Below are 20,415 nucleotides of genomic sequence, written 5' to 3' on the forward strand. Positions count from 1 at the left end.
GATGTTCATTGTGATCTTTACAAAACAAACATGTCCATTGTTCAGTGTCCACTCACTTCTCACTATAAAGCCTTATGGTAAGTGGGGAAAGGTACTGTAGTGTGCCAAACAAATGTTACACGCTGAGGAACACTAATAGATTTCTCACATTTTGAGGAACTAATTCGTTTCATGGCATTTCCATATATGAACTGACTGGGAAAATTAGCCCAATAGAAAGATTTTCCTATTAAAAAGTTGATTTGATCATTATTTTCAATCTCAGATTTAAACCATTTTTAAAGTGAGATTAAAAAAAAATAAATTTATGGAATTTATTAAACAGTGCTAAATGGCCCAGCTGCCCTAGTCATTGGCCTTTGAACCTAAATTTCATGATCTAGCCCAACGTAAAGGCCTGGCAATATGAAAATTTAGAACACTGAAAACCAACTAACCTTACACCAGCAAACAAATGTCTAACTTTCTCTAACATTATTCTCTTAACATTATTTGTATCTTAAGTTAAAGATGACGATACATAACGGGCTCAAAACAAGAACTCTTCTACTGTGACTAAGCCTTTGAATATTTCATCCATCTATTTCTGTAACAACAATGGCACGAATAACCAACACTTACCTTGTTCATAACATCTTTGGAATGTCTTATGAAACTTTTTGATTCGTCTCTGTGGTTGAATAACTTCCAAGTTTCAGCATATATACCCTCTTTAGCACTCTGCAAGATATTTCACAAAATCACTATCATTTACCAAACGCATAAGAAATTAAGACTGCAGCTGCAATGAACATCGTTTTATGCACAGAGAAACAAAGGGTTTGCATTTTATTGAATCTGGCATGTCCTGAGACCTATATCATATAGTACTTATACTTGCTAAACTACCATGGATTATATTAATATACTTTACAGGAGTCTCTAACTTTTCTTGTGCTGATACAGCTCCAACTGGTTACGGCAATTACTGAAGAATCATTTCCTAAATAATGAACATATTGTACCGTATACTATTACTTTAGCACTGTAGACAATTACTTTAGCCTCAGGATGAAAGAAATAAGATCCTTGAAATTAAAGCAATGAAAATAGTTTAGACACTGGGAAATCTACGAGTCCTAATGATCAACACCTTAATGCAATAAAAAAAGTAGCTTGTGGAAACATAAATTAAGTATGCAGTCACATAGAAAGACTGCCAAGTTACTGAAGAAGCCACAGGCTTGCTTAATGAGGCAACTGACCTAATGATGAATAAATTCAAGTGGTCCATGGCAGCGCCCATCCATATTGAGAGCTGCTTCAGCAAACGTATTTAAAACCGAATTTGAAATATGTTTTCATGACCTTCGAATTTGTTATGTAATTAATGTATCTTGAAGACCACCTCGAGTAATAAGACGTCAGGTTTAGACAGCATTAAACGTGCAAATGACGACAGATAAACCGAGCAAAGATAATTAAACTGGAACCGTTCACTCTCAAACAAACACCACTACTAACCCTGAAGAGATACTCCATGCTTGTGCCTCTTGTAATTACGAGAGTGAATCCATCCTTTATCGCAGCCGGGAGGTCAGTGAGGCCATCGATCGGCTTTTCAAAGGATGGCTTAATCAGCGTTGCAATTAATATGCCGGAGTACAGAGCTGAAAAAGTCATGTAGGCTATATTTCACCTTCGTTTAATTTACTCTTCACAAAACTTACTTCTTTCTTTATAATTTTCCTGTTATTTTTAAGATTAATTTCAGGGAAAGGTTAAATTTGCTCACCCTTATATTATTTTAGATTTATTGGTTGAATTAAATTAAAAAGGGTTATAATCCGATTATGATTCCAATTATGATTACTATTTGAAACACAGCTTAATCACTTTGTTAAAACTATATTTCAGGAGGAAAAACATATGAACTGACAAAAAATCGAAAATTTGTGTGTCCCATCACAGGTTCTTCCTGCTTGGGCAGCCCAAATCAGGACAAGACTTACCTCACTGGAGCTGCTTGCAATGAAAAGTTCATTTACCTGATATGTTGAGGCAGAAGAGATACCAGAAGAGCAGTAAAAACTGGTGGGGTAAATAATTGGTTGTAATGAGGCTGTCTTGCATCAGAATACTCCTGAACATACTGAAGATAGAGTCGTTTATGCGGTAGCCTTTGGGTTTCTCTGGCAAATATTTTCCCATTATCCAAGTCTGTACGGTTAGAAGAGCCCCAACTGTCAGAATCGAAATAATTATGTACATCCAGACCTGAGAGGAAAAATAGAATAAATGGTAATAAAGAACAATAGTGGTTAAAGAATAACTCAAAGAGTAGAAGCAAAATCAGCAAAAATAGTAAAGTTCAACCATATACACAGAACATGGTCTTCTACGCAAACCAGAGACTAAATGAACAATGACAAAATCAGACCCACAAAGAAGTTCTGGGATACACAGTCATTTCAGGGCCAGAAGAATGAAGAAAGAGGCAGAGTTAAACGACGACAGATTAGCATCATGACCAGGAAAGTAAGGAATCAACTGAAAAAAAAGGTGCTTAACTGGAGAGCCCTATCACCAGACAGCATGCAGGAATACTGGTGAAGAGATTCAAGTTGATGCATGGAAAATTTTCCCAGCAGTTAAAGGATGTCCCACACTGGATGGCAACGGGCAGAACATCACTGGTACAAAAAGACTGAGAAAAGGGCGATGCAGTTAGTAACTTCTGACCTATTACGTGCCTGCCAGTCAAGCAGAAATTACTAGCAGGAATTATGTGTGAGGAGCTGTACAACCACCTCGGGGAAACAAACACCATACCAATGGAACAGAAAGGATGCTACAGGAAATGCACTGGGTCGAAGACCACCTCCTAATGGACGGGATAAAGCTAAGGAATTGTAAAAAACTGAAAGACAAACCTACGTATGGTTTGGATTGACTATAGGGAGATCTCTGATATGATCCCTCACTTGTGGCTGACTGAATGTCTGATTATGGATGAGCTCCAGAAACTTAGTAACCTTACTCTATAACACGGTGCTGCACTGGAAGACAACCCCTTTTTTCACAGTTCCTCAACACTATCCATTAGGAGGTGTCTCTGATTCCCCGCATTTCCTGCAGCATCCTTCCCGATCCTCTGGTATGGTGTTTGTTCCATCCAGGTAACTGTACAGAACCAGCTTGAAAGACAAGGAACAGCCATCAATCGCTTAATGTTCGTGGATGACAGGTCCTGACACTAACCAAAGGTATGGAAATGGAGTTTTGCCATTGACAAATGTGTAGTTGTCGATTTAGTAAAAGGAAAGATAGTTACGAATGAAGGATTCCCATTCCCAGAAGAGAGAGTAATTAAGGATACAGAAAAGGCTGTCCACATACACCTAGGAATCGTGGATGCTGGCAATATCAAACACCAGGAAATTAATGTCAACTTCGAAGAGAAGAATCCTCCAAGACTAGAGCAGTCCAAGTTCGATAGTGGGAACAGGAACATATGTGAAGGCAGTCAACATATGGACTATGCCAGTATTAAGATACAATAAAGGAGTAATAGACAGGAGAAATGAAAACCCTGAAATTATACACAGAAAAAACAAGAACACTGATGATCATCAATAATGCACTTACATTCAAGAGCAAGTGTGACAAGGCTATTTGCCAAGACAAAAAGATGGAATAGGAATACAGCGTGGAGGACAGCATCAACATGGAAAAACAAACATTTGGGCACTACCTGGAGCACAGTGAAGATCAGTGGATGTCAACAGCTTATAAGGAAATACTCCTCTGTAGACAAACAGTCTGAAAAGCATACGGAGAAATGGAAAAACACACAAATGTGTGGCCGTTAGCAGATGCAGACTTTAGATGTAGCTGGAGATGGTCTTGACAACATCTGACAGGGAAGAGCTCAAGGAGAGACTGAAGACCTGTTGATGGCAGCACAAGACAAGACAATGTATACGATAAGAAAAAAAAGTGAGAGAGAGAAAGAGAGAGAGAGAGAGATGGCTAGATACCAACATTACCTACAAACAGAATATAAAGAATATCAGCCATGTCATAAGCGAAGGCCCAGAATCAGCTCAAAATGAATACAAGAGAGGGCATGACACATTTACCAAGGCCTTGCACAGTAAGGTCTGCAAAGAAAATCGCCTACCCAGTACAGAGAAAAAAAAAGTATACCTTAGTTTCACCAGACCACTGAGCTGATTAACAGCTTTCCTAGGGCTGGCCCGAAGGATTAGACTTATTTTACGTGGCTAAGAACCAAGTGGTTACTTAGCAACGGGACCTAGGAGTACAGCTAATACAAGCTCGAAGAAGAGATCGAAGGAAATATGAAGAGAAAAGATAGAAAAGCATCAAGCCCTAAATCCAGACTTGGAGATACCAGCCTAGTAAGGTTGTGAGAAAAAGAAATTCTATGTGAACAACTTCTGGGCCACCTACATGGATGATATTATTATTATTATTATTATTATTATTATTATTATTATTATTATTATTATTATTATCATTATTATTACTATTATTATTATTATTACCAAGAGGAAAATGTTGAAATTTCGTAGTTATTTCTGTATGTCTTATCAAATTTCCATCTGTAATTTTGGTGGTTATAACATTTCCTAATGTGATTCAAACCATAAGCTTGAGATAATATTGAAGATTAAAACAAAATATATAAATACATTTGAATCACATGAATCCAGATAACAGCTGAATTGTGGGAAAAATTATCTTTAAACATTATGAACATCATCTCTAACATAATGAAAATCAAAGTTGTAGAGAGTGATATTTTATAGATTCTTTACTGTCAATAGCTACCCAAACTAGAAATATTAAATAATCTTTTCTTACACGGAATGATTGTGTGTGTATTAGCATTACAAGAACTTTAGAGACAATGCTCTATTCAGTGGCTTTCTGTCCGGTAGTGGCCTCAGCCACGGCCCATAAAACTCTTAGCCGCGGCCCACGGAACTCGGCCACGGTCCGGTGGCGGCCTATATTATTGGTACCTATAGCGGTGCCAGAAGTACAATTATGGCTAACTTTAACTTTAAATAAAATAAAAACTACTGAGGCTAGAGGTCTGCAATTTTGGTAGGTTTGGTGATTGGAGGGTGGATGATCAACATACCAATTTTCAGCCCTCTAGCCTTAGTAGTTTTTAAGATCTGAGGGCGGACGGACAGACAAAGCCGGCACAATAGTTTTCTTCAACAGAAAACTAGAAGTCGTGTCGTTATTTCCGTCTAACCGTGAGCACGCGACACGTACAAGTTTTTGTGCATTTCTCTTGACTCTTAATCATTTTACTAAACATAATAATTATAGGGAAAACCTTATAGCATTGCAAAGACCTCAAAAGCAAATAAAATAAAACAAACTGTATTGGAAAGAAAGTTTTTCTCAATCCCCTTCAAAATGAACAAGAACCCCCATCAAAAACAAACTAGGAAACATTGGCTCGGAAGACAGCTGATTCATTCACTCTACAAGCAGTATGACATTACTTACTAAATTAAAGAGAGAATGGCTTAGAAGAATGAAGCTGTTTCATCTCCGTACCAAGAGAGGAAAATAATTACTTTACCAATAATGAGAAAGGAGACAAAATTGCAAACGTCCTGTTCCTTTCCATCGGAGCTCGGGACAACAGCGTAAGGGTTTCGATGTAATGTGGGTAGGTAAAGTCAATCACAGTTTCCCGAACGCCTGCAAAGACATTGAAAGACTTTAGTCATCACTTTTGTTAATGTAAAAATTCAACATCACTCTTTTTAAGTTTCTCGGTTCTGAAATCATTCTCTCTCTCTCTCTCTCTCTCCGCTCTTTGCGGAAAGTCAGAAATGTACACGAGCGCATTCCGAAACAAGCCTCTACGCAATCTTTATATTTTGCTTTCGGGAAGATAAACCATCTGCATTTGTGGGCAAAATTATTTGATACAGCATTGCGACTAAAGCCTCCCGCACGGCGGATAACGCTTTTTCACCATTGTTCTCCATTTCCTAACAAATGATGTCACGTTAATTTATTTACAAGAATTAAAGAAAAAAAATATAGCACTGGAAGTTTCCATGTCACTAGGATCTCATAGCTCTACCATTAAGTTGTCTGTATAAACATGTAAAGAGATCTAAACATTTGTAGGTGATTGTACCTCAATACAGCTTCATGCGTATTTATACATCCTCATGTGCAAGTTACCAGATGCTTTAGGAATCTGGCCTTCTGGTATGTAGCAGTCCTTTTACCAATCCTATACTTGAACATTCCAGTACCGAACAGCTAACAGACGCTCCACTTAATTTAAAGAGTTTTGTCTGTAAAATGAATCATTTCTAAAGGTAGCCCAGCCTATCTGAGGTGCTACTGCTTGGGACAGAGAGATTTTATGCTGAGAAATAAAATCATCCAGTGATCACAGCAGTAAAAATATTACTAAGAAAAAGTTTTGAAAATGAGAAGGCATTTAAGAGCAATATTGCCAAACGACATTAACACAGAAACACCGATTTTCTGTGCCGTGTGCGGACACAAAAAGCCTATTGGTCAAAGGAGCAAGATAAAGAATACTTGCTAGTACTAGTTAATTGGGGATGCCTCTAAAATATTTTGCTATACTAAGAACTCTCAAGACAATTACCTGTAATGGTTATTTCGCTGACGGCAAAATGAGCCAGCCTGTTATATACATTGCCAATCATTCCAACAACTGAACCGTTTTCTGTGGGGCCACCCCATTTCCCGTCGTCTGGCGTCATCATACGGTACCTGAAATTTAACATAATCATTATCTTTACATATATACATACATAAACACACATTATATACGTACATACATACAAATACATATATATATCTACTAACAGGACCTCATTGAAACCTCAATGAGGTCTTGTTAGTAATTGTATTGATGCACAGAGCAATTGTGTAAGTGATAAAGTTAACATATATATATATATAAATATATATATTTACACTGTAAATATATATATATATATATATATATATATATATATATATATATATATATATATATATATATATATTATTGCTTCCACCACCTTGTGACGCCATGGGAATCTAGGAAATTCCTCCACTTATGTCTTCCCTCAGTTCTCTTCCAAGGAGGTCAGGGACTCCCGACTCTCCTGGTACCCACAGGAGCCAGGATGACGCCACCACATACTCTTCTCCCAGGGCTTGTGCGAAAGACATGTCCAAGCCATCTCCGTCTCCCTTTCATCATCATCTCATGGCACCATCTGATGGCATCGTTTCATGCTCTATCCTGTCATCTGACTCCTAAAATTTTCCTCAAAACTTTATTCTTAAACTAACAAAATCTTGCAGATAGCGTTTCATTGTCATACCAGGATTCCTTTCGAATTCTGGCTCTGCCTCAAAGTCGAAATCAACCCCTCTCAACCATCACTGCTCAAGTTCGAAACCAGACAGTGGCCGAGTGTAAGTTGTTTAAAAGGTAAAGTAGATTTGATATTTACGGATATTTGTAGCTTAATATTTAAGAGCATAAAGTCGTGTGAGAGTTAGAAACGAAAATACCATAAAAACAGAGGTACTATAAACTTAACACCTAGGCCAACAGGATTAAAGGGCTTAGGCATTCTCCACGAAGTACTTTCTCACTCTCTCAAGTTAAGCACAGTACAAACCTGCTTGTTATAGCCTAGTCTTGAACCTGCGTGACTGAGTGGTTTTTATTATCGAAATAATTTCCTTTATACTAGCATAACACCATTTATACGGACTAGCAACGATCACAACGAGGCCCAAAAAACTGACAGCAAGAGACGTCGAGTGAACTCACGTGAAGTTAAGAGCTTCGCTAAGGGACTTCATCATTGTAAATTCGAACCCAGCAACAGCTTTGAGTTCACCGCCGGCTTGCTCTTGCAGTACAATATAAGGATTGTTATCCATTGCCGTTATTGTCAGTCGACGGCCTTCGAAGTTAGAGTAAAACCTATCGAGATCAACGAACACTTCTGAGGACAGACGAGAACTGTAACCGCCGGAGGTTTTCTCCCACGTTCCAATCTCTTTCAGCCTGAAATATTTAGCATAACTCCAGAATAAAACATTTAGAGACATTCCATATTTTAGAATAATATTTTGAAAAGACCCTAATGATTGGGAAATTATTTTGAAAAGACCCTAATGATTGGAAAATTATTTTTTTTATCTTATACTGACACTGTTACGGAACAACAATATCGTACGTGGAAGAGGGAGTACCAAGCCCACACGTAAAAATATATTTATAATCATATACATATCATATACTCAATTTTTGCATTTGTGACGGGAGAGTGCATGCACTCAAAATCTTACCAAACTGTCCCATCAATCATTATCCTCGTTGAAAAGAGTTTGAACAGATTGGCTTTCTCAAACTCAATTACGACCACCTGAAAATTAGATAGTGATTTACTCCTGCACTTACTTTTCAGAATGATAATTATTACACACGGAGTGCCCTACGAATAAGTAGTAATAATTTAAAGGCAAAAAATTTATTTAAAATTTTTTTATTAACTGTGGATATGTAACTCATAATACTTCGTAATTATAGTACGTTAATGATTGGGTACGTAATTGCCGTTAAGAGGAAGGCGACAACATTCAAAGCAAACCTACGTAAAAAGTTTTATATTCTCTGTTTACGCTTTCATGGACCTCTCCAGTTGGACTTTTAAGTTCAGTAGACAGAGCATCAGAAAATTATTTCAACATCTTTGTAACCTTACATGTGATCCCTCTCTCAGGACCCTCTCCAACAGCCTCACTACCTCCCTCGATGTCGCCACCACGATCCACCAGAGGGACCGACTCTCCAGATTCCGTGATGCCACCTTACAGAAAGAGTAGCTTTACTTTTTTGTCATGTTTCTCTTTTGATGTCAAATTTAAAAATGTTTCATCATAGTTGAGCTTTCACCAGTCTGAATGGTTTTAGCTAGTATTTACGTTGCTGTGAATGATTCTAATTCATTTCTAACCTACGCAGTCATGGCATAAGGTCCGCTGGTTTTAGATATACAGTAACCCAGAACGTGTTTTCATTTTTGTTAACAAACGGGTAGAGACATGGCTGCCTGAATTAGGCACAGTTAAAAAACAGAACTGGTTGAATTCTCGTATCCACTGATGGAAACATCCAATAAATCATTTCTCCCACTATATTCACTGATGGAAACATCCATTAAATCATGTCTCCCACTACAACTATCTACCTTTCTGAATGAGCAGCGTACATTTGAAAGAAGACTTACGGCCAACCTATAGTAAAGAAAGCTGCCTACTGCATATACAGCACTTTATCTATACCTTAACGGTTTAATAATGTTCTATTATACGAGATAACACTTACCAGCTTAAATATCTCAACGACGTTGGCCAGGGAGCAAAACACAACGATGTGTCTTCTATCCGTCGAAATGTCGGTTGCAGGAGAAGAGATGATGGCGAAAAGTAGGTCGTGTCCGGAAATGAGTTTGACCACCGTTATTTCGCGGCTGCCTTCAGAGAGTAATTTCAGCCTGGTATCCATATCTGAGGTGGGAGTACAAACGTTGCTCTTATCAGGGAAATCACTGTAGTCTTAAGTAAGGAAACATTCTAATTCAGGGAGAGGATTTTTTTTTTTTTTACATGAAAAATGACGCATTAATATGGCCAATCTCAAGCATTTAACCGCTTTTGAAAGAATATTTGGGATTTAGTAGCGTAACCTAGTTCAAGGATTTCTTAGCCGTCTTCATTACGGGAACGTGAAAAGAAAACGACATAGAGGAAAAAGAATAATAAAGTGGAATGTAACAAAAGGGAGAAAATAAACAAATGTCCCACGAATATTGTGTTTGATGACTTCCCAAACATACCCGGGTACGTGTTATCGTAGACCAAGTACAGCCGATTTGCTGGAGATATTTCAGAGAGGAAAAACAATATTTCTTTTGTTGTACTGGGCGATACACCTTTGCCTCTGGGAATGAATAAATAAATAAAGTTTATATATATATATATATATATATATATATATATATATATATATATATATATATATATATATATATCACAGAAGAGGGAGAGAGAGAGAGATTATGAGCATATATGCAGTAATATCATTAAAGATGTTTTCAATGTATTATGCCATGACATCTGCCGAGTGAAACAACATAATTTGGTCGTACGCCTTATCCTCGGGATCAAAATTCGAATGTTGAATTCTTTCCACGAGGTGTCCGCTCCGTGTTATTTCCGTGGGAGAAGATTCTATTCTTAGTCTTCGTTCGCAAAAACTTGTTTTGATCATCCAGCCTAAAAAATTAAAAAAAGATAATTGCTTCAACAATTGTGTATTATTTGATAATTATTTATTTATTTGATAATTATTTATTATTGCAAATAACAGCTGATTGGAAGGCATTTTATTTAGAACTTTATTTTTGTTACAAAGATTGAAACTGGAATTGAAAATGAAATTTTCATGTCATTACGACTGATGCCCCGAATAATAATAATAATAATAATAATAATAATAATAATCTCATATTTCCGTAATTACTTTCATAAGGCTTTATCCGAAATCCAGAAAAGCTTCCACGGTTACGAAAAAGATACAGTAATGCCTTTTAAAAGATCATATTAGTGGCTCTTCTTCCGCTCACTAATCAAGCCTGAACAACCGACACCGTCTCTCACTGCTGAGGCATTGGTGAACATTCGGAGGCTACAAGGAAGCAAAGTCGAGAATACTGTTCTGAATAGACACAAAAGGAGCGTCTGGTAAAACTAAGGTATACTTAACTTATCATCCTTAACATCCTATACCTTCTCCCCGTTAAGCTGCAAAAAAATAAATCCCCCCCAAATACCCAAGAGTCCGTGTTTTCATAAGACCAGCTTAATCAGTAATATGAAAGCTCTCCATTTTCCAGGAGAACAACAGAGGGGTTGGAGTGCGCTTGCACAGGCAACGTTAATGCTGCTTCTCACGCCACGCTAACGTCCCATAATGAGAGTTTATACTTTAATGACGCTAAAGCAGAAGTCAAATATGTTCCTAGCCTGCTGCAGGTGTCATGAACAGCTTAGGTAGGCAACGCTTGGAAAGGTGGTTAGACATGCGTGCGAGACGCAGCTCGCCGTTACGGAGGAAGAAGGCCACGAATTTACAAAGATCTGGCGAAAGCAAAGGCATTCAATAAATAATTATAAATATAGCAAATAAAATAATATAATGCACTTACAGAAAAATGCTATGATCAGCAGAAGTTTCCAGTTCATGGTCAGGTGCCTCTGAAAGACAAATGAGAACAGAAAATTCAGTGTTATGCTATGCTATGTGTACAAAAAATTAACATGAAAACTTGCGGCTGAATTCGTATTAACCAAATTATTCGTAAATATCTTGAGTAAAATGTCATAAAAGACCGTGCACGCATGAACACTTGAAGGGTCTAGTTTCACAATGGTAATACCATTTGACAAGTCTATACATACACATATACACATGTATGCTTTTGCAAAGCCTTTCGAAAAGAACACTTCTCCACCAAGCCTCTGAGACACACTCACTGCGACTCAGTCCTGATCTTATCCTTTCCGCAGCAAAAAGAACGGCATATTTCTTGTGCAAATTATATATTTCAGGGCCAGGTATTCACGGTTTAATTTATTTGTTGTCATATACTCCTTGTTATCTCTTTCATATTCTGACCCAAGCGTAAGCTTCATCATTTCTCGGGGAAGCGCAAGATGTAAAGGCAAAATGGATATTGAATATTTTACGTTTAATAAATATGAATCTTTACTGATCAGTGATTTGAATGACTGACAATTTTGAAGACTGAGACTTATAGAATACAGTGTAACATGAGGAATTATTATGAAAATCTTTGTTTCCTGTTACCAGTAATAATAACAGTGCTTCTTTAAACAGTTCAAGTCCAAAACTTTCCAAGTATTTACAAATGGGAGATTAACAAATACGTCCATGCAGCGAAGCCTTAATTCCTGTGAACACTTTAGTGTTTAAATAATTAAAATTATTATTTCTAATTATGGCAGCTGAATTAATTCAATCAAATTTATCTGTTCAAGCTGACGAAGTTTTTGAGTCAGACATGGCACCTAGATTTTTCTCCACATGACTGCCGAGACATGTAAAGGTTCCCGTTGCTGTATCACCGAATTATTCTGTTTCTTAAAATATCTGGAAACCGAAATGAATTGCCACTGAAAGAAATCTCGTATTGCCACCGCAAACCATTTCCTCGACTTTGTCATATGTGGTTAATTGAAGTGATCACCTTCCCTTTGAACTTACTCCGAAGGAAGAATGGACCAAGTCTCATGCGATTCATGACAGTGCGCGCTTTTAATTAGGACTCCAGGGTTCAAGGAACTGTAATATTTCAAAATCTGCATACGTTAAGTAATACAAAGACTTATTTAATCAATTCTTTACTTTTGTTTATAGCTACGTTACCTACTAAGAAGTTTTGTCTGAAGCCAATGACAAAATTAGGAAATATAACGTTAAACAGAGACGGGAACAAACTTACTCAAGAAGGAGTGACGCGTGTTGTCCAAACGAGCACCTCAACGCCAATTAAACCAGTCTGATGCCGAACACAACCCGCTGGGGACACCTTCCAAGGCGTCATATTGCCCCTCCCACAATCTCGTCCCATACCGACTTCTGCGCATGCGTCACCTTCCATCCTTCGGTTCATTGCTGGGAATTGTAATCAGCATCAATAAATGTCTACATTAATAAATTCGTAGCTTAAAAAAATAGGATCTTAAATGATGTTGAAATAGGCATTTAAGGTTAATTTTTTGAATGAATTAATTCATCAAAAATAAGTGAATATTTTACATAATTACGAACTTTACTTCATCCGAGGCCAATAGGAGGAAAATATATATGTAACACCAATTTAGAAAATAAGCAATATATAAAAAAAATATCAACATACTTATTTGGCAGCTGTATGAAGACAAAGGTAAAGAAGAAGACTGCAGATACCTACTTAACATACTTTCTTAACATCTTTATTTTCAGTCCAGCTGCACTGGTCTGGATAACTCTGGTAATAAAAGTAAAAATTGCAATGGTAAAAAAATACGGAAAATACTGTATAATCTACCTTAAGGGCAACTCTCCTTTTACTGGTCATCCTTAGAGAGAGAGAGAGAGAGAGAGAGAGAGAGAGAGAGAGAGAGAGAGAGAGAGAGAGAGAGAGCACGAATCTCTGTAGGACTGTTTGGTAAAATGTTCCGTAATCAAACTTTTCATCTACATCAACTTTTTAATTTTTTTTTTTTTTTACTGGACTGAAAATGTAATAAACCCCATGAAAATTTATCTGAATTAAAAGGGACAAAGTTGACTCATTTAAAACATACATCTTGACAAATTGTAATCTTACTTAATTATAATTTGAATAAAAAAGTTAAATTATTATATCTTTTATTGATTGGTTTGTCCTCTAACTCTGTTCGCCTATCTGGCACCAACTTTAGCATATTATATTAACAAAGTTCTAATTACGGCATTTAAATCCTGGTACGACTTTCAAATAACTACTAACCAATTCAGAAACGTGTATCCTCAAACATAACTCCCTAGTCTTAAACACATAAAAGCAATCAAAATACCTAGGCCTAGTGTAATCCCTAGATAACAGAATTGTTTCTGTCGCGCATCGTATTTGCGACAACGTAATTTGAAATGTATAAATTATCTTAATAACCACATTACGTAACGTTTATGAAGTACAATTAGGAGTTTACGTCTTCAGTTTTCCACTGTCGTACAGCCTAACTTCGAAAGGCCCAGAAAGAGCAAAACTGCCTTTGTTCTTAGTCAACGGAGCAGTTGCTGCGCGTTTCAAAATTCGAATAGTGGCAGTTTAAGTCTGTCTTTTTCATGCTTTTGGTTACTCATTCACATTCTGACACGCCCAGTGACTTGACCTTGTTTCTGAAAGATCATCTAGGATGAATATGACATAACGACCCTAACAGAAAAGTTTTCCTTAACGGTATTTGTACATACGAGTAAAAAAGGGGTTGGCCGCACGAAGATCTGAAGAGGGCTTATCATTATTAAACAAAGAAACTCCTTCGAAATGGAGAAACTGAAATAAGGAATTCTCGACCACTGGAAACTTCAAGATCCCCGTCAGTCTTATCCGAATGAACAAGTTTGTCGATACGCTGACTTAAAGAGCAGGAGTCAACCCGATTTGTCAAAGGCGCGCAGATATTCGAGTAATTCGTAAAAGTTTCTCGGTTTCTGGACATTTCTTGGACGAAGATTGATGTGTCAAATGTCACGCTGCCAAACTTCTTCTTGGTGTTTTTCAGTAAATTCTAGGTCCGTTGCGTAGGCGCCTCTTCATTTCAGATGCAGAAAAAAAGGAAGAACGAAAATAAGGGGTAAGTTTGAACAAAGAAGCCTTACGGGCTTGGTGATTACCAATACAATCTCTAAAGGTGTATTGATTACATAAATTATTCGTTGTAAATGCACATCCTCGCCAAACTATTCCTAAATGGAGGACTTGGCGACAATTCAAGAAGAGTTCGCTCTTTCTTCACTATTCATTGTTTGGTCATCAATCATTCAAAGTTCTTCCTAGCTTTCTGTCCTTGTTTGTTGTGACTCAGGATACCATTCTTTGGATGCTTGCCTATATATTGTCTGTATTCATCGTGAATTAGCTCAAATGGATAATGCCAAAAGTTACTATAAAAGACAAATTGCCGTCTCGGATGTCAATATTTTTATGAAAAAATGACATTCGCCCAGTTTTGAAAATAAGATTTTCAGAGTTCCAAAATCAACAGCAAATGGGAGTCTTTACTACTATTTTCTGCTCTTACCATTGCTGAGTTGGGAATGTAACGTATGTTATTGAAAAACTTATCACAGTCTTCTGAAAATGACTTCTTATGGTATCTGTGCAACAGAAGTATATTTCTTGAAGCACAGAAAGTTTAAGAAATTATAGATAAAACTTTCTTGAGTCTACTGAACAGACTTTCAAATCCACTACTCTTACCAAAAGCCCATAAGAGTTGAATTTATGACGCAGTGCTCACGAAAATTTATACCTCAGGTCTTTTGTTGGGACGATTATATCAGATTATGAAACGAACAAATGCCTCAAACTATACTGAAAGGTAATGGTTCATACACATCATGAACACGACAGCCGAGGTAACAGGATTTACAATTAAGAGAAACCGCCTTTAAGTATTCAAAAGGTGGCTTTGAAATATCTGAGGGAATTCTTAATTCCTAACCGCCAGTGATCTGTATGAGATGCGGAAGTTAGCCTGTAATTAAGATACTTCATGAAATTCTACCTCCTGTCAGAGAAGTCAACTGTTATTTGTTAAGAGTTCGAGTTCTAGTGATTCCATTGGTTTTTATACTTGCATATGTACCAACGAGCCCGGTTAGCATCAATGATCACTCGACTAGCTTCGACGTGGCTTCGCGTCACTTATCAAAAGACCAACATTGTAGGAAACACGCTGCAATATGGCATTCAGTGGTGGTCACAAATACTGAGTAAATTCAGCATTGTTTATCAAATTGTTCAATGATCGGAGGTAACCCCACGACGCTTCTTACGTTTTATTATAATGGAAGGGCAACCCCTGACATTGATAAACTCATACCGCAGTTATTATCAGCTTATTCACTCGAAAAAATGATGAAATTTCGCAAGCAACTAATACATGAATTAGTACCATACTCCGTCCAGTATGCTGCAATGTCAGCCACTAGTTGAATAAATCTTTTAGAGGGAAAGCGGCCTTTATAATATTATTATCTACGGCAACATTAAAACTAGAACACATCACGTCAACAATTGTATGGCTGATGTACTAGCAAGGGAATTTATGTAGGCTGGTGAAGAGTTTGAGTGTAAATTCAAACGATTGTTTGAATGAGCAGTGTTATGAATGTACACACAACCTTCTTAGAGGGCGAGAGGTGAAGGTTAGTGTGGATGGATGAAGAATAGAAGCTTTCTTGAGGGTATTTGGGATAAATGTCACAGAGGACGACAGAACGGGTGAATGGGTAAACAGAAAAGGGAGTCAAAAGAGGCAAAGGGACTGAAATGGTGCGTTTTGACACACAAGTTGGGATAAATGTTGAGCAATTTATTTAGCGAGGAAGTGACGTTTAGTCGAAGGGTGTCTATGAACTGTTTAGATAAATTCATTGCATAGTTGAGACTCAGATGTTATGAAGAGGATGTGGTATAAATAATGAAACATAAAAGGGTGTTCCAAGAGTATTAGAAAAAAGATAGAAAGAAAAATCTTGGAAGTGTTCAACTGGTCGAGTAACGGATAGGGAAAGAACAGAGGATGGTAGGATGGCTAAAGGAATCTATGACTCCGTAGGGTTAGGACGAAAAGTAGAGAAGTCCTAGAAAGTGCCAGAGAGATGAGAAAAAGGGCAACTGGACGAAAATGGTAAGAATCCTGGAAGTTAGAAGTGAATGGTGCAGTGTGTAAGGGAATTGACAACGGACTGATGAACTTCTGTTTAAGTGTGTATGAAACAATTATGTTTTGGAGGGCCTTTGCATCGAGGTTCATCCACGATTCAGCACCTGAAGTCTAAACGTTATCATTTCGAACCACCCGCTGCCAGGGAAATGTTTAATGTTGAAATACATTTATGTATAGATGTTTGTATGTATATAACTATGCACTACAAAACTAAAATGTGTCAGTGACTGTATGCTGCCAAAAATTTGCGCCCTCAAGCAGATTTGTGCACAACACTAACCTTTTATGACGCACTTTAGTGAAAAGCACGCAACCATTACCTGATTAAATTAAGTTAACGAAAATATATTTATCAGGTCAACACTAGCTCTACAAACTTGACTCCTTAGACAATCTCATATTATACAGAACTTAATGTCAGTCTGGAAACTTGGCTTATCTGATAGAAAAATTCAATTTAATAAGCAAAAGAGAGAGAGAGAGAGAGAGAGAGAGAGAGAGAGAGAGAGAGAGAGAGAGAGAGAGAGAGAGAGATAACTTTTACCAGCAACGAACAGATCAACAAACGTGTTTCTTCATTATAGCCTTGAAAAGATCTTAATTCTTGACACTGGTAAAATCTCACTCAGAAAAGCAACATCCAGACGCGAGGAAAATGTCTCGAAGCAACAAAGAAATTTGCCAGTGTACATATCGGTCTCGACTCATGATTGCTGTTATTAACTCGAGTAACCCCAAGGGGCAGATCACAACCATCCTCTTTGAGAGAGACCTCACTGATCGATCTAATAAGACGCCTTGCGAAGATTAAGTAAAATCGAATCGCGTCAACACGATTTCATGTTTGCGCCATTTTACCAGTTGAAAATGACCGAAAAATATTTGTAATTGAACGAAAGTGCATCCAAAATGACGAAATTGCTCAAGTTAACAAACAATCACGCATGTACCTAAATTTTTTTTTCATATTACAGTTTTTAACCAGTGCGCTATTTGTAAAGCTTGCATAAATTAATACTGAATTTTAAGTACTCCTTTAACGAGTTTTCTTTACACTTTTTTATCAAATTATGACCAAATTTCATGGGCGGATTTTTGGGGAATTTCTTGATATCAATAAGACTTATCATATATGATTGCTTCTTGTGCAAGAAATGTGGAGACAATTAATATTTAAGTATGTTTATCTTATTCTTTGCCTGACCTCATTCAAGAAATATACAAGAGCATGAGGTGCAGTTTTATTTAATAAACCAAAGAGAGAGAGAGAGAGAGAGAGAGAGAGAGAGAGAGAGAGAGAGAGAGAGAGAGAGAGAGAGAGAGAGAGAGAGAGAGAGAACACTGGAATTTTTAAACTTATGAACCAGTTTTTTTTTCAGTTATGAAGAGTAGTTTTCGATCTATCTATCCAGTAGGCCCCTTATAGCCATATCCACTCGATTTTGTTTGTCTGGGACAAAATACGTAACATGCAACCATATAAGACCTTCTGGGTAGGAGGGTACTCCAACCCTTGGCTCTCCTAAACCAACTCTCCTCCCACCAATTGGACTTTTTTTTTTTTTTTTTTTTTTTGCAGCGGTAACAATTTCACGCAGAAAATTAATCGAACGTACAAGATATAATCCATTTAACTGTGTAACCATAAAAATGATGTTCCCATTTAACTCTGAATCAATAATTTGTTTAATATCTTCTACCGTCGCCCATTTCGGGAGGGTTTGTATATGTTTTTTTTGAGAAAACGACGTTCAAGTTCCTCACTTTGAGATGATAATTCCTTACATTTATGAAACAAATTAAAACTGATGCACTCACACTTGTTAAAAAAATCACTAAGTAAAGTTTGAATTGATTCCACTACCTTGCAAAATATAAAGTATCGTTACTGAATTTACTAAACTCTCAGATGTAAGGAATGCTGTGTCGCAGTGAGATTTGAGAGGCTATGTGATGTGAAGACTACTTGCTTGCGTTCCTATTTTGGATAATCATTATTGGTGCAAAACTGTTAACAGCCAATCTGCTGTTTCCTTGTTTCCTGATCGTTACCTACCTTCTCAAATTTAATTCTCGTACTATGAAATACGCATCTTGGTCAACAAAGGTCTTAAATAAAAAAAATTAAAAAATCTGGGTAAAACTGGAAACTACTACCGCGGCCTGATTCCCGCTAGTTGCCGACCGGAATGTTTGCCTCTTTTTGTTTATGTTTTTTTTTTTCATGCTTATGTCTTTTGTCTATTTTTTTTTATTTATGCTTATGTCTTTTGCTTATTTTATCATATTAACCGCCTTTTGCTTATGTTTTTAAGTTCATCCTCAAGGGACTGGTCCTAAATACGGCGCCCATTTTGCACGTTAACTGGTAGATACCGAACTGAAGAGGCTCGGTAGCAGTCGCAATTTTACCAAAATCTATAGTACAAGGGTCCTGAGTACATGCTACAATCTAGATGCCGAATTTTGTTTATTGCATAAAGAGTTGGAAATCGGATGAAGACTGACTGGACGGTAGAGGGATGGAATTAGAATAATTGCCTATAGCCTCATACTTGGGGAGGGGAAAATATCTTCATGTTTACGTAATGCAGTGAGTTTGGACCCCTAAACTGTAGGACTACCAAAATTGCCTAAAAATGTAAAGTCAAGATCAGCACACACATTTATCAAATATTTATTGAATCACTGAAAACAATGAAAATATGAGCAGTTTATCTTTAAGGGAATAAAGGGTGAACGTATATAAATAAATAAAAACACGTCTTAGGGGATACGGACCCATACAATTTTGAGAAAATCTTAAATCTCTGCTTCTGTAAGGAGATAAACTCCTGATTTTTTTCAGATTTATCAAAAAGTGGCTGCTGAAAGGCAAGAACCCGTGCCAGGTTCCTACCTGGTTCCTAAGCGCTCACTTCATAAACACAGTTGGGGGGCACACTACACTATTCACGTGAGGTACAGAGCTTTATTTCCTTTGTTTTTTACAATCTCTACTTCTGTAAGCAGATAAACTACTAATTTTTTCTAACGAATATACTTCTGCTTGCAGATCTTTCGAAAGAAGAATTGAAAATAGGAAAGAAAACTTAAGCAAACACACGAGGCAACAGTGAATTTGGACCCCTAAACGGTAGAATTGCCGCAATTTTATAACTTCATCTATAAATCTCCAAGGTCATCCAGATAGCGTAGGAGCACCTATTTATTCGAATCAATGGGTGAATGCTAATATTTCCAACTGTAACAATGATGAACTGTTTATGACTCCCGGTAGAATATAGAATTGTAACCCTCTAAAGATACACAGAAAACGTAGTTTGAATCTCATCGTTAAGCTAAAGAAAACTCTTTTTGTGAGAGACACTTAATCTTAAATTTCTTTGAAGATAAAATTTTCATTTCCTCAGAAATTGTTGAAACGCAGAGCCTCTGTGCATTACTTCCTGCTTTCATAAGGTAGAATAAAAAGTTCATTATTTTTCGACACTTCATGGTATTGAAACATCTGTTTGTGCCTGTTAGTGAATTCATCTACATTATCTTAATCAAAGTTCAGGTGTGTGCTTTGTGAACATGCTTGGGAAGTGTTTGCGAGTGAAATATAAACAATCAAATAGCGTCAAATTTTGAAATGATGCTCCTTAACCTCGAGTTTCTGTTGTTAACAGAATGAAATGTTACCCTCTCAAAAGTATACTTATCAGATTCATTTTTTAAAGTTACTTTTACATGTGTTAAAAGTTTCAGGTACGTCTTTTTCTAATTTTTGCTTCCGGCAATTAAAATTTAATCAATTTATCAGCTATTAAACTT

At 37.0% G+C, this 20,415-nt stretch overlaps 1 protein-coding gene across 2 annotated transcripts in view; it reads right to left on the reverse strand.

Moving 5' to 3' along the window:
- LOC136847658 (glutamate receptor ionotropic, delta-2-like) overlaps nucleotides 1-20,415 on the reverse strand; it is a 222,064-nt gene that overhangs the window by 5,582 nt on the left and 196,067 nt on the right. For both annotated transcript variants that reach the window (XM_067119459.1, XM_067119460.1), the window contains exons 3-15: nucleotides 12,615-12,787; nucleotides 11,298-11,346; nucleotides 10,239-10,365; nucleotides 9,927-10,030; nucleotides 9,416-9,597; nucleotides 8,793-8,897; nucleotides 8,377-8,453; nucleotides 7,853-8,092; nucleotides 6,665-6,792; nucleotides 5,609-5,730; nucleotides 2,028-2,256; nucleotides 1,504-1,649; nucleotides 622-720 (exon numbers count right to left, since the gene is read on the reverse strand). In XM_067119459.1, coding sequence (XP_066975560.1) covers nucleotides 622-720; nucleotides 1,504-1,649; nucleotides 2,028-2,256; nucleotides 5,609-5,730; nucleotides 6,665-6,792; nucleotides 7,853-8,092; nucleotides 8,377-8,453; nucleotides 8,793-8,897; nucleotides 9,416-9,597; nucleotides 9,927-10,030; nucleotides 10,239-10,365; nucleotides 11,298-11,334 — 1,596 coding nt within the window. In that variant the 5' untranslated portion in view covers nucleotides 11,335-11,346; nucleotides 12,615-12,787. The remainder of the gene's footprint in view (nucleotides 1-621; nucleotides 721-1,503; nucleotides 1,650-2,027; nucleotides 2,257-5,608; nucleotides 5,731-6,664; nucleotides 6,793-7,852; nucleotides 8,093-8,376; nucleotides 8,454-8,792; nucleotides 8,898-9,415; nucleotides 9,598-9,926; nucleotides 10,031-10,238; nucleotides 10,366-11,297; nucleotides 11,347-12,614; nucleotides 12,788-20,415) is intronic.

The sequence above is a fragment of the Macrobrachium rosenbergii genome, chromosome 17 (assembly GCF_040412425.1).
Source record: "Macrobrachium rosenbergii isolate ZJJX-2024 chromosome 17, ASM4041242v1, whole genome shotgun sequence".
NCBI lineage: Eukaryota > Metazoa > Arthropoda > Malacostraca > Decapoda > Palaemonidae > Macrobrachium > Macrobrachium rosenbergii.